Source organism: Sander lucioperca, chromosome 10 (assembly GCF_008315115.2).
Source record: "Sander lucioperca isolate FBNREF2018 chromosome 10, SLUC_FBN_1.2, whole genome shotgun sequence".
Lineage (NCBI taxonomy): Eukaryota > Metazoa > Chordata > Actinopteri > Perciformes > Percidae > Sander > Sander lucioperca.
Genome location: NC_050182.1, coordinates 23,646,862 through 23,661,410, shown reverse-complemented (window position 1 = coordinate 23,661,410; position 14,549 = coordinate 23,646,862). Strand labels below are relative to the sequence as shown.

Sequence of the window (14,549 nt, the reverse complement as noted above, 5' to 3'; positions counted from 1 at the left end):
GACAAGCAACATTAAAGACAACATGTTTATTTTGAAATGTGTATAATTAAATACAGATGTCCATAGAAGTACAAGACAATTGATACAATGCCAAAAGTAAATAAGAGACAATATAACATTAACTTTAACACATTTTGGACAAATTTTAGAGCCTTATGTGAAAGTATTTCCCCTTCTCCTCTATGTGCAATCATCAAAGCAAATCAGTAAAAAAGATCTATTAAAGAGCAATAGCTTAGAATACAACAAAAAAGCATTAAATTGAGTTGCATTTCCCTAAAGCACTGACGTTTTTCTTAAAATCCCAACTCTGACATTCAGTTGTTACTTTTGTTTATAAAGGCCTTCTGCTGCAGCTGGGACCTGAGCGGATGTGACAGCTGGATGAAGATGAGATGTGGGTAGGTGATCAGCTCTGACACTGTTAGTATCTGAAAACAAAGCACAAAGACAAACTCACACAAAAATCTCTTGTCCCCCAGTCTCTTTTATTCTTCCTTAAACACAGACAGCCCACGCAACAACAACACAGGGGCGAAGGAGGCGTGATAATATGCCACAGTGTCAGGGTGATGTTCAGGCCAGCGTGATTGGTGAGTGTGAGAGGAATGTGAGGGCCATATGACTGACAGCGCAAACACAAACACAAACAGATACACACACACACACACACACACACACACACACACACACACAGTTCAACATACAAAAACACACACAAGTGATGCAAGGCTTTTTGCTTACCGCTCCAGTTCCTTATAGACATCATCCTCTCCTCTTGGCTTCAAATCCTGGCATAAAGAAGAAAAGGGGGAAGAGAGGCAGGGGAAGAGTGGGACAGTGAAGAGGAGGATAAAGAGAGACTCATGGTACTGAGGCCAGATTTATGTCCCTCTGTACCCTGTGTAATAAGATTAATTTGTTAATACCACTAATGTAAGGGTGACAGTTGATAGGCAATGGGTTTATCTGAGAGAGGGCTGACAGATTGGAGGAGAGGACTGCAAGTGTGAAGGAAGACATATTCTGCTGACATCTTAGGGAGGAAGCAATAGAGAGAGTGAGAATCTGTATGCATTGGTGAATGTGTGTTCCACAACTCCTCACAAACACACATATTCACCATGCCTTTGTGTGTGTGCAGGGGACGACACAATAACTCACCATGTAGACTGAGCCCTGGGGAGGAGCCTGTTGGGAAGAGAGGAGAGTGGAGAAAACATGTGTAATGAACAACAAGTGACAGAGAGGGAGTGATAGTGGAAATCAGAGGAAAAACAGAAACAGAGGAGAAAAGCAAAAAATAAAGAGAGTAAAAACGAGACAAGATAGGAAAGGGGAGGGTGGGAGAAACAAAAAGAGAAGAGAAAGAGTGCTAAATACCAGAGGAGAAGGTGAGGGTAACATGAGTAAAGAAATTCATCAGAGGATATTTAGTTATAGAACATTTCTGAATTCATCACCTGTCTGATATCCTCAGGATTTTCATAGATGTTCTCTGCTTCACCCGAGTGGACAGACAGAGACTGCTCAATACCTGAGAACAGAGAGATACCAATACAGACTCACACACATATACACACACTCAAACGCACAGGGAGGGGGGACTTGGGGCTAGATCTATTACAACAACCCCAGAGGATGTCACATCACTCAGTGGCAGCCAACGGGGCTGGACGAAACATGGAAAGCTGTCAAAAAAAGAAAACGCCGGAAGACTCACCGCGATCAGAAATGTGTTTCTGTCTCCATAGCAACACACCGACAGCCGCAGCAACCAGGGGCACCAGGAGTAATAAAGCAGAGAGAGAAGGGAGCAGGGAGGGGGTGGTCACACTGACACTCTCGACTAAAGGAAAGAAAAAAGTGAGACAGAAAAAAGCCATTAATGTTTCCAAGAACAGTGCTAATATAAAACTTGTAGAGCTGAGTGTGTGGTTGAATGGCAACGCTATTGCTGTTTGTTCTCCATTTTACTCTATATTGTTCAGGTCAAGAGAGGGGCAACCTTTTTTTGCAAGCTATAGATTTGAAGACATGTTGCAATTGAGATTTGCTAAACATGTTATATGCATTTGCATCATGCTACTGTCAGTCACAGACAATGGGTGCAGTTGAAGAAGGCGAAGAAATCCAGACTCTGTCAGACAGAGTGAACATTCTGTGCGACAGCTGAGTAGACATTGATCTGACAGACCCTCAGCCTGGACAGTAAACACTGTCAATTTGAAACATGAACGAGAAGAAGAATAGAACCAGTATCAAAAAGACCAGATGCTGTCAGATCATCACACAAAACCTCAGCAGATGCCACTTCCATACAGAGTTGTTTGATTTTACTTTTTGCAAACCCTATCTGTTCCCTATTTCATAATCTAAATATGTTTGTAGTTATGTAGGTAAAGTCAGGAGAGGTTCTTCCATGCACACTCTCTTAACATCTGATCCTAACAACAAACTGCCTCTAGGCAAAATGACAAACAATGTAAATAGCAGTCTTTCAGCTTAACCCTATCAATGCAGCATCGGAAATCAGGTGGATAGAAAGCGTGGGCATGATTACAAACATTACATAAGCAAACCATTTGCTCACTGTAGTACCAGTTAAATTCTGTTGGAAGAGCTCATGCATGCTATCAAACTTGTCAGGTTTGTTTGCATAATGAGGATGACATCAGTCTTGCAAAACACAGCCACAGGGTGACACAAGGATCGAGAGGGATGTATTCATTTCCACAGAGACAGACTGCTGTAATTTAGTGTACCTTAACAAGTGTTCTGTCGCTACCTGCTTACTTTTCATGGAGCACAAAGCGATCAGATCTGTCAGAAAGAAAAGCCTAATAAACAGAACAGTTACTACAGAGCTACCAAAACAGCCCTTTTTTATTGAGCCATCATCTTTTCTAAACAATTCATGCAGTGTCTCTCTGTGGCATTTGAGGTTATCTGATGTAAAATTATTGATTGATTGAATTGATTGATTGAATATTAATTGAAAATTAAAGTCCACTCAGACATCTTATCAAATTTGGTTAGGCCTTAGACTTAGACTTAGACTTAGACTTCACCTTAGTCCTGGAGTCATAGCTTTTAGCCGGGTTCAAAAATGATCAATCATTATATGCTGTGTGAGATGTAATTGATTGGTGAGTATGTGTAGAGGTTGCTAATGGAATACTGTGGTGAGGGCTGACCCCAAGACTGACCTGCACTGTTCTCCATGCCAGCTTTAACGCATGAATTATGGTAATTGAGTGCAGTGAAGTGGGGTATAAATACTTCCAGTTTCTCACTACCACATCCATCTCTCCACCTTTCACTCATCTTCCTCTATCTCACCTTTTCCTTTCCTCTATTCACACTCCTTCCTACGTCGTCTATTTCATCTCAAATGAGGTGGGGGTGGATTTATATCAGTTTGATTGTAGAGGAGGGTGTCTGATAGAAGGCAGACTAAAGAACTGCTTTAATGCTTTGCAGATGATGGGCCAACTCAGGATGGCAAATGATTGTAGAAAAATCCCTGACATTTGAAGTACCTTATGTGCTGCAGAGCACAATGATTGCTTCCATTTTGCATTCCCTGAACTGTGCCACTGGTGAAAGGAATTATATTATGCTAAAATTGTTTTAACTTCTACAACCAGCACTATGCTTTTAGATTTGGCTTACAGCACATATGATATCCCCAAATTATATTTATATATTAGGCTATTTCCAGTGAGCTAAAACGTTTCAGTTTGCTCTTAGGGCCAACCCTGTGCAAAATCCCACTGTCTCTGGATGCCCACTGCTACCCAGAGCAACCATTTATAAACCCTTAACTGTCACTGCGTATTGTCATACTATTCACTATTAACCAATAACAAACGTTTGAGCTATCTTGCACTATTGCAATGTTTGTGCAACCTGTCACTTTTCAACAGTGTAAATGTAGGCCATCCAAACCTTACATTATTTAACTGCTCACTCTGCTCAGTCTAAATTCCTCATGTTACACTGGACAAATGCACACCCACTACATACATACATTTCTTTCTGATCCAGCCTCTCCAATCAGGCGAAATCTTGCTGCCTCTTTTCCTCTCCCTATCTTTATCACCTTCTCTCTCTTTCCTCCATTTCCATTACTCTTATAGCTGTACCATCAGTGTGCATCATGATGAGCTCTGGGCCCCTCAACCCAAGTGATGTATTAAGGTACGGGGAGTGAACTCATCTCTGCAAAGGAATCCATTCAACTGTCACATCCTCCTGTGCTCACCCCACAGCCACCAATACAATAAACCTGAATTATTTAGTTTTTGTGGGGAGATATGTCCTAAGGTCCGGTCTTCTTATATTCACATATCAGCTGGGTGAGTGTGATGAGAAAAATGATTACGACGCCTTTAAGTTTTATGTTTTATAGAAGAAGAGGCTGAGCAGAGTATTAGCACTCTGGTGGATTTTTTATGAAAAATGGGCACGTAAATGGAGTTATTCCCGCTGGATATTATCTGCAAATCACAACTTCACAGAAGTCTTGACCTGTGACCTTTTTAACTACATAAATGAATTATGACATATATCTGTCAGACGTTTTTGTCCTCTGTAAACTGTGGGCTTTCTGGCAGATGAATTGACCTGAGGTTGGCTTGAATGCGCCGTAGAATGCTTCACGGAGCACATATCCGAGAATCTTCCACATTCATGGTTCATTATCTCCACTGTGATTGTCAGGACTCCTGGGCTAGTCAAATAATATAGTGTTGATAAAGAAAATCAGAAAACAGACCAGTCTGCGTTATACCATACCATCCCTACCACCTTTATGAGGCAGTGTGACAGCTTGCGTTGCCGAGACAGTCTGCCCATTTTGCAGCTGTAGGGTGCATGTGTAGTTCCCAGCTGTGTCAGAGGTGATGGGTAAGGGCAGAATGGTGGTGATGCTGCCAGGCGTACTGCTTAACAAATGCAGCCGGCGACTCGTATCCTGGTATTTCCAAGCAGCACTTCGGACATGGGACAGCTCCGAATACAGGCACCTCAGTTGCAGCTTTGAGGAGGTAAGGCTGGTTGTAACTGTGGATGTGATGCAGAGCAGCGTGGGGGAGGGGAGAGGAGTGTATAGGAGGATAAGTGAGGGAAAATGTTACAGAGGGATGAAACAAATGTAAAGAAATGGAAGAAAGGATGAGTAAGTGAAAAAGACAGCCAGGAGGGAGGAGGAAGGAGCAAGGCAGGATGAGAAAGTGAGTTAAAGGATAGTGTGTGAATATAGAAAAGGCCAAGGACAGATAGAGAGTAATGAGGTAAAGGGAAAGTGATATGAAAAACAAAGAACAATTCAGAGAGGGGTCAAAATAATATATATTCATTGAAGTGATTTGCTGCTAATGCATTGGTTGACTGTGACTGATGCTTAGTGTCTCATCAAACTGAAATGAGGATCCATCTGGGTGTAATCAAGCTCCGCAGCCCCCCCTCCCCCCCTCCCAAACACACACACACACACACACACACACACACACACACACACACACGCACGCACGCGCGCACACACACACACACACACACACACACACACATGCAAAAACATGCACATTTCAGCCTTGATTAGTGTGATCAGTGTGGGCCACATACAGTCTTAGTGGGAGGGCAGCAGGTATAATCATACATAATGATACTTATAATGAGGTGGGGTAAAAATATATGCGCCACATGATTGGTGGGGTGGATGTGTGTGTGTGTGTGTGTGTGTGTGTGTGTGTGTGTGTGTGTGTGTGTGTGTGTGTGTGTGTGTGTGTGTGTGTGTGTGTATGTGTATGAGGGATACAGATGTGTGAAGCAGGGTGACAGTGACGGATCGGCTGGTCATATCTGGGCGGCTGTGATGGATGCCAGTGGGACTGTGATTAGTAAAGTCTTCCAAGGCTGCCATGACAGGGCATTGTATGTGTATGTGTGTGTGTTGGGTTCTGCGTGTCGGTGTAAATGTATTCTGCGTATTTCTGCAAACGGTGAAACCTCCCCAAGGCTCTCTGATAAAAATCAACAGGTGTTCTGCTCAGTTATTTCTCTTTAAATGTATGAATTGAGCAAATGTTCCTTTTCATGAGCAATAGACTATTGTAAATGTAGCTATTCATTTAATAATGTGACATTTTATCAATAGCTTCAGGAAATTCTCTTCACACTTATTCCACAGTGTATGATCTGTGAGAACAATGAACTGGGAGCTGGTGAGAATTCAGTATCTTGCTTCAGCAAGGCAAATGCTTCTAGAATGGGTCCTTTGGCTACAGGGAAGTCTCTAAATTGACTGTGTCACCCACTGCCACATACTGTCATGTTTAGATTAAGAAAGGAGTATGTTTATATTTAGGCTTCGTGAATTAGATGAGAGGATCAATACCACTCTGTGTACTACAGTCAGTATGGAGCTGGAGCCAAAAGGCGATTAGCTTAGCTTAGCATAAAGACTGGAAGCAGAGGGAAACAGCTAGCCTGGCTCTGTCCAATATAACATATCTAAAGCTCATTAATCAACATGATATGTCTTTGTTTAATCCATACACAAACAGAAATGCAAAAAACTGTTTTAAGGGGAGTTATGTGCTGTAACACGAGGGTACAGTGACTTTCGAGTCTTTTTGTCACAGTGAGGTTGCCAGGCAACCAGTAGAGAGGCAGTGTCCCACCATTTCTGCAACTTTCAGAAACCGACAATTTTGTGTTTAGCTTGCTATGCGGAGGTAAGAGGGGAGCCAGGGTTTGCACTATCTCTCTAGCTCTCTTTTTTCATTATTGACACAACTATTTATTTAACTTTTCATTTGAACAGCCAAGTTCACTGTTATGAATGCCTTTCAGGAGAGACTGCCTGAAAATATGCGTCATCCCCATAATTAAACAATATTACATCTCCCCCTCTCTATGACATCCGGCTTTTCACTCCGCCTTCCAGTGTAGCCTTCTATAAAATAAAATAAAAATAAAATAAATTTCCAACGTGGCCGACCAGGTAAATTGTTCTCACAACACCTCGTACAAACTAATTCTGTTCAGGCATAACCCAACTCTTATGCTAAGCTAAGCTAATTGCCTCGTGGCTTCAGCCTCATTCTTAAAGCACAGACATAAGAGTGGTACAGTCTGCTCATCTAACTTTCAGCAAGAAAACAAATAAGCATATTTCCCTATATGTCAAAGTATTCCTTTAGATAAACTGCAGATAAGTAAAAAACAGAATAAATGGGTGGAGAAAGATAAATGCATATGCCTCCAACCAGCTCATGAGGGGTCACAAAAAGTTTTGATGAGTATGATCATGCTGGGAGTCATGTGTTATGGCTGTTTTAGTCACCAGATCTCAACCCAATTGAACATCTATATAATATATCATGTTGATTTGGATCATGATCCAAACACCAAATGAGGGAATATCTTCTGGAAGAATGATGTCCAATCCCCCCAGCAGAGTTTAAAAGACTTGGAGCATAAAAATTATTGTGGTGGCTCCTGATGGCCCAGCACCTTACTAAGACATTTTATGTTGGTTTTGCCTTTAATTTGTCCTTCCTCTGTTTATTTACCTCTTTCATCATAGCTGCTTTGCATTATAGCATCCACAAAATGTCATGTTATACAGCACAAATACAAGGTTATAATAAAAGTGACACCACTTGTCTCATAAAAACATCCCCACCCCTTGTTTTATTCTTCCTAATTCACCTCCTTGTTGTCTTTCTCCTCCTCCTAACCCCAACCTGTACCTTTCAGCACGCTGAGCATGGTCTTCTGGATGAAGCCGTTGTCATTGAGGATCACTTCACAGACGTAGAGGCCGCCATCTTTCCACTCAGGTGTGAGCAGAAAGGAGAAGCTACCGGCCTCTGCATTGTAGGGTGGGCCGGCGAACTGGAGTTTCTTGCTGTGCTCAGTCGAGGAGGCGGAGCCCCTCCAGCGATTGTACTGGTACACCAGTCTCATTTCACTGTGCCTCCTGCTGTCTGGAGGTTGCCACCACAGACGGACATAGTCCCCCTGGACAACAGGACAGGTCAGGGGGAAGGGTATCTCAGCCTGAGTGGCGGTGGAGATATCTCTTTCTGCAGGCAAGGAGGGAAGAGAAAAGACCAAGGAAACCAGAATGATAAAATAGATGAGACAGTGAGGAAGACAAATATAAAGACAGTGCAAGCAGACAGGGAGCTCAGAAAAAAAGAGGGCGAATGAAGAGTGAGGTGTAGACAGAGAGAGTAAACAGAATAGTAGGAGAGTAGGGAAATGGAGATAGGGGAAAATTCCTACAACAATATGGATTAAGTTCTTATATGCTGAGAGTGACTTCTTCAGTTGGTCTTGCATTCGGCTCTGCCTGATTAGCAAGCTGCTGACACAGGACTTTTAGACTGCTTGTGTTACAAGTCACTCACCATATGTTGGCTTGGTAAATGAGACCACATTGTCAGCTGTGGAGAGAAAGGGAGCAAAAACAAATAATTATGAATAATACATTCATGTAGCAACTATAATATTCACAGGAGGACTGGCTGAATTTTAGTGAAGATCTACAGTAGACTTTTGAATCTTGAAACTGGTCTATAAAAGTCAATACTTTGAAGAACTGTTGCTCTCTAATCAGTCTCACCATCAACAGTCACGTCCACATTGAAGGTGACAAGAATGTTGCTGCTTTTACCCCACAGGTGAACCATACAGACATAGGTCCCGTTGTCACTGTATACAACCTGGGGCAGTTTGGCCACTGTGCCTGTGTTTGGCTTTTTCTCGCTTTTAATGGAAATGCCGCCAGGTGCTGCCCAGGTGATCTTGGTGACAGCATTGTCAGGATTAACACTGGCAATCAGCCGCAGGGTGCTCTGCTGGGGAATGGGTGCAGCGGGGACAACTGTGACTGGAGATGAGGAAGGACACAGGGTAATAGGGGTGGAAGAGGTATTTAAATGTTTTACTCGAGTAAAAGTGTAAATATATTCCATTACAAGTAAATGTTCGTCAGTTACATTTTTACTTCTTAAAGCAGAGAAGTATCACCAGCAAAATAGGTAAGTACCTTTGCAGAATGTATAAATGAAGTGCAACAAAGGTAATTTCTTTTAGGTTCCCATTAATTTAGCACTCAAGCAAATATTAGTTATTTCATAATAGCATATGTAAAAAGAGATGTAAAAGACTTTAAAAAGAAAAAAGAAAATAGAAGTACATAGATGTCACTAAAATCAAAAACAACTAACTAATATGCATAGATATTTAAATGGATAACATTACATGTTTGCTTTACAAGCTAAAATGTATGGAGTCGAGACGTTCCTATGGGGCACAGCTGGTGTACGACAAATGTCACAAATCACCTGTTGTTTTTTTCTACCTGTAAGGATGGCTAAGAGGATAATCTTTTCACTCAGTTTCCTCTCGTGCTGCTTTATCAAGCATGAGTAGAGACCGCTGTCATCCATTCTGGGAAGAAAGAACAGAGAGAAAACCCCGGTGTCTTTAAAGTTGGGGTCAGTCAATCGCATGGATGCCTTCGAGGCACGACCTGAGAACTCTTCCCTTTCGCTGGCTGAGAGAACCAGTTTCCATTCATCCACACCAAGTGGTTTCACCATCCAGTTAATGGCCACGGCACCCGTCACTGTTGCATCAGTACAGACCAAGGTGGTAGGCATGCCCTCTCGAGCCAACACAACATCGTCCCACTCTGAGGAAGAGAGGACCAAAATAAAGCATTATAACAGGTGAATTATTCAGACGAGTTTTTAAGAACGCCTTCAAATTCTGCACTATTACTACAGGGCTGATGTCTGTTTTTACATCCTGTCCTACAAGTATAGGTTCATATGTTTCAAGTCTGTCTTAAAACAATACTCCCATATGTATAGAGTTATTGGTCCCTGTAACTGTTCCTTCTGTCCATACTGGCCCCAAAAAGATCCCCTCTCAAAGCTATTTCAATATAAGTGATGGGGGACAGGAGTTTTGTGGAAGCTTATATGGGGCTTCAGCAGTCAGAGTCAAATCTTATGGGTATCTTCCAAAGTTACAATCTTTTTAGCACCAAATTTCCTCTTTCAGTTTCCCTGGACAGCATTTCTTATCTGAGCTGCGGTGGATGGGCAGTAACAAAAAAAGAGGACTTTGTACAAAAAAAGACACTTTTGGAACACAGAATACTGAAGCATCGTATTGGCTTCAAATGCATTTAAAATGATTTTTTTCCACTGTATTGTACTTTGGATTTTGTCTTACAGTGAAATTACTTTAGAAAAGGGATTTCTTTGCATCACAATGTACCGGTACAATAGGAAACAATTACAATGACCGATAACTCTTTCAAAGTATATATGGACATGTGAGGGTCGTTTTAGAACGGACTTTAAAAATGTGAATCTATTCTTTAAAGATGGTCAGATTAAAGCCAATAAATATGGAGGAAACAGGTTCATTCATGTTTGCACTCTAAGCAACATTAGCTGGGACATTTAGACTCTCTTCCCAGCAAGATCAGTTTAGGCACATATGTCTAAAAATCACAGAAAGTATTTCATACCTGTGATGCCAGAGTGAGAGGAAAATACCGCAAAGGAAGAAACAAGAATAACGGTGAGAAAACCAGACTCCATCACACATCGAAAGAAAAGAAAAACACCCTTACTGCACCAGCTGTCTCTGCAACACTGTGACCTTTCTAAGTACGCACCAGAACACCAAGTATTGTTCACTTTCCTGCTATATTACTGGTGTCCCTGACTGTCATGTTAACAAGTTTGCTGCGCATCTTTCAGCCCAACAGGATGTGGCGCGACCAACACTGGGATAATCAACAGGAAAAGACTGTCATTATTGCCGTGTGTGTGTGTGTGTGTGTGTGTGTGTGTGTGTGTGTGTGTGTGTGTGTGTGTGTGTGTGTGTGTGTTTGAGGCTGATAAACTCCATGTATTGATATTACCATGGCCCCACATCATAATGTAGGCCATACAATGTTTTACAACACTTCAAAGCTGAACCTCTGGGTGATTAGTTACAGAACTTCTGACCTTAACATTCAGTTTGACAAAAGGAATGAGCATGTACTGGTGTGTATCACAATGTGTGTGAAACAGAGAAAAACGATAAGAATAGCAGAAAGTGAGGAATTGAGGGAGATGAAAAAGCGAGAAATAAAGAGTTTGGGTTAGTGTGGGTGCACAGCAACCTCTAGGCTACATGTCTTTGCATCCCATAAATGTCTTTAATTAAGCTAAAGGTATTATCAGCTCCTCTGAGCACTATTACAGATTTTACCATAATTACCATTGGGTGAATGGGGGCGGTGAAGAGAGATAGTGAAAGAGAGGAATGCATATATGTATTGTGGGTGTCTAATGACAGGGAAAGAGAAAAAAAAATGGAAGAGCAGCAAGGAGGGAGATGTGTGGAGGGAGAGATGCTCAGACAGAAAGAGAAAAACCCAGGGAGCTGAGAAGTGTGAGAGTGTTGCAAGGGAAAAGAGACTGTATGACTTCAAAGAAGCCTGTGGCTGCTGACACAGAGCATGTTACTGATCCTGTGGCCCCTCCTCTATGGGTAAATAATCACCATAAGCCTTGGCTCTGTCTAATGAATCCACTGCCAATGAGCTAATATCTGTTAACTATGTGCTTCATTATCACTGCCACAGAGCCCCGGAGAACACTAGAATGGAGGACAGGATGAATAGCAGCAAGGAGTGAAGGACAAGTGGACAAAGGAAATCGAATGATGCGGGAAGAGGGAGAGAGGGAGGGAGAGAAGGGGGAAGGAATGAGGAGGAAGGAGAGAAAAGTGAAGTGTAAACGAAGGGAAGGTGTAAGCCTTACACTGTTTGGGGTGTGAGATGGCGAGAGAAAAAAAGAGGTGATGCACTGTATCAGTAAAGTGGGTGGTAGCTGGAAAGTGGAAGGTGTGAAGGTCGATTTGGTATGGTTATGAAAAATAGATGAGTATTGGGAGGAAAGGCAATGAAATCCTCGATTTGGTGGCCATTTTCTTTAAAGCACGTTATGCTACCATGAATGCAAACGATTTAGTGGTAGCAGCGGTAGTACAGGTGGTCCCTGCACACTTTCTCTGACTGTGCTGGTGCTCAAACAATCAGATACGGAGTCAAAAAAAGGCTGCAAAATTAAAAGATGGTTATGCAAAGTACTGTTGGCATTTTAAAACCCACAGCTGCTTTCTTTGCAAGGTAGATGCTTTCACTGTCTCTGGATTAACAGTAGGCAAGGAGTGGAAAAGAAAATTAAACTCATCCTGCCTCTTTGAAGACATAAATCTCCAAAAGAGGAACATGTTTCAACTGTTAATTTGTTTTTCTGGTGTGCAGAACATGGTTTGACCTCTGATCATTATCAGCATCTTCAGAAAGACAGTCTGAAAATAAGAGGATGACACTGGAGGGGAATCTGGAAAAGGAACAGAACAGAAGGAACCGAGCAGCACGGTTTAAACTGTGAGACTTATGGAGATGTAATTACATTGGCTGTAAAACACTTGGGTATAGGGATTAGACGTAAACCAAATAATGCCTTTGCTATGCTAGTATGCACCCTGCCTCAGAGGAAAATAGGGCAAAAATGAATTGGAAGTTATTCTGTGGAAGAAAAAAAATCTCATCAACAAGAGAGTCTGCAAATAGATACATGAGAAGCTGTTTCCTCTTGATTTGATTTTTCTGACTGCCACTGGATTTGAATTTTGCCGTTATTTAATGAATGTTTATTGATTTTGGCATCTGTTGTGCTGGAGTTTATATGAGCTCATCCCAATTGTGTGTGCAGAAACAAACAGCAGAGGGCGTAGGAATCATCTGTTTCAACGTACCTCACCACTACATCCAAACTGTCTGACTCGGATACACTTTGTAGTAACTTTACATTGTTTTTTAGGTCGAGTGCCACTTTTCTGTAGATAATATTTACATACATTTGCTGCTTATTTAATTGTATGCATTTAGAGCGGTGGGTGCAAATTGATTAAAATTACTTTAAGGCAATGTGGTTGAGCTGATAGGCTACTAAAGATATCGCCATATTCCTGGATATGCATCACGCTTTCGGATCATTTCCATGTATGGCAGAAATCAAAGTAAAACATTCTGCACTTTAGATGCTATCTAGGTACAAGTTTTGTTTTCCAAGGTGATAAAATACTGTTGTCGATTTCAACAAGTTGTTCCCTGAGGTCCTAATTGTTTTTTGGAAAGCAGTGCTGTGGACGACTCTGAGCCTGATGACATCACCCAGTCAGTCACACACAGTCGGACAGCCGCGCGCTCAGAGGAACTAGTTGTTGGAGTAGAGAGAGCGCGGCAGCACTTCATTACATCCAGAGCACCAGCTGGGGGGAAATATTCACCTGTGCGCTGCCAGGACGAATTCACAAGGATTTTCATCATTTTTTAGCAGACTCCGTCTTAAAGGCGCAGCGAGGGACATTTGAAACAAGAATCTCTGTCGGACTCCTGCTCTGTCCTGTAGCCAAACAAGTTTATTTTTTGCCTTGAGTGAGTGATCTTTTACACAGGAATTGACCCGCATCTGAAGGTTTCGATTATACATTTATACCGGAGAGACTGCGTGCCTAGTTTCATAGAGGAGACAGTAATCGACCATGGCGAGACATGATGCCCAAAACTGGCATGTCTGCTCAAAAATGATCGGACTGCTCTGCTTGGCCGCGTCGATACTTCTTCAACACGGTAAGAAATTATCACTTATAAAAACTTAATAGTGTCCAGTTGGTTGTGAGCAGCACACTGCCTTTCAATTCTTCTCAAAGCTTTAATAATTTAAGAGGAGATAAATTTAAACCTGACCACCACCTGTCAGGCCAGTGACAGGAGCAGAAAATCCGGCAGGTGATTTCCTCACTCGCTGTAGCTGTAGGCTACTGGACGAGGTTTTCAGCTTTAACACTTAAAATGTATTACGATTTTTTGAATACAGTCACGTAAAATGATATTTTAAACTACTTAAATTTTCCTTTTCCTCATTCTTCCCATAATTTCGGACATGAATCATCTGTATCGGTCTTTGACCACAGTTTCGGTCGGTGATTCAACGCCATGTTTGCCAGTTTAGTTTTCCTAAGGTGTGGCTCTGTGGAGCAAGGTGTTTTTCTCAGGTGACTGCTGGCCTCTGTAGTAGAGTCTTCTCTTTTAAACAGTCACTGTTCCAGTCTGTTCTTAAGCCACCGTTCTCCTCCTCTTCGCCCCCCTGCTCCCTGTTTCTTTCCTCTGTCCGCACATCGTCTTCTATTAGTTACACTTCAGTTGAGAAAAATGGGTCTGGAAACAGCTTTTGATGTACACAGAGAGTAACCGAGGCGGCAACAACTTGAAACTCAATCATTTACACTGGCGTCCTTATTTGGGGTTCTTCGGCATAGTTTTCGTTGAGTGAACCACTCCCAGTGTAGGCCTTCATTGTAAAATAGTTGCTATTCCTTTAAACAAGGTAACAGTCCGCCCTGGCTACCTGATTAAACAGGTTAATTATTCAGACATTTTCCAATTCACT

At 42.0% G+C, this 14,549-nt stretch overlaps 2 protein-coding genes across 6 annotated transcripts in view; one reads left to right on the top strand and one right to left on the bottom strand.

Moving 5' to 3' along the window:
- Window positions 1-184: 184 nt before the first annotated feature.
- On the bottom strand, window positions 185-10,811 carry g6fl (g6f-like). The gene is made up of 11 exons (XM_031299712.2): window positions 10,562-10,811; window positions 9,380-9,712; window positions 8,639-8,905; window positions 8,424-8,459; window positions 7,761-8,096; window positions 4,801-5,067; window positions 1,724-1,849; window positions 1,464-1,537; window positions 1,165-1,191; window positions 745-791; window positions 185-431 (listed from the first exon to the last, which is right to left on the bottom strand). The coding sequence occupies exons 1-11, from the start codon at window positions 10,632-10,634 to the stop codon at window positions 425-427; spliced, it is 1,593 nt and encodes a 530-aa protein (XP_031155572.1). The 5' UTR covers window positions 10,635-10,811; the 3' UTR covers window positions 185-424.
- Window positions 10,812-13,253: 2,442 nt separating this feature from the next.
- si:ch73-22o12.1 (nectin-2) overlaps window positions 13,254-14,549 on the top strand; it is a 73,695-nt gene continuing 72,399 nt past the window's right edge. For 3 of the 5 annotated variants that reach the window (XR_004104893.2, XR_004104891.2, XR_004104892.2), the window contains exon 1: window positions 13,254-13,729. Coding sequence is in view for 2 of the 5 variants with exons in the window: in XM_031299716.2 (XP_031155576.1) it covers window positions 13,642-13,729 (88 nt within the window). In the remaining 3 variants the exon portion in view is untranslated. The remainder of the gene's footprint in view (window positions 13,730-14,549) is intronic. The other 2 variants (XM_031299716.2, XM_031299717.2) reach the window with 2 other exon arrangements.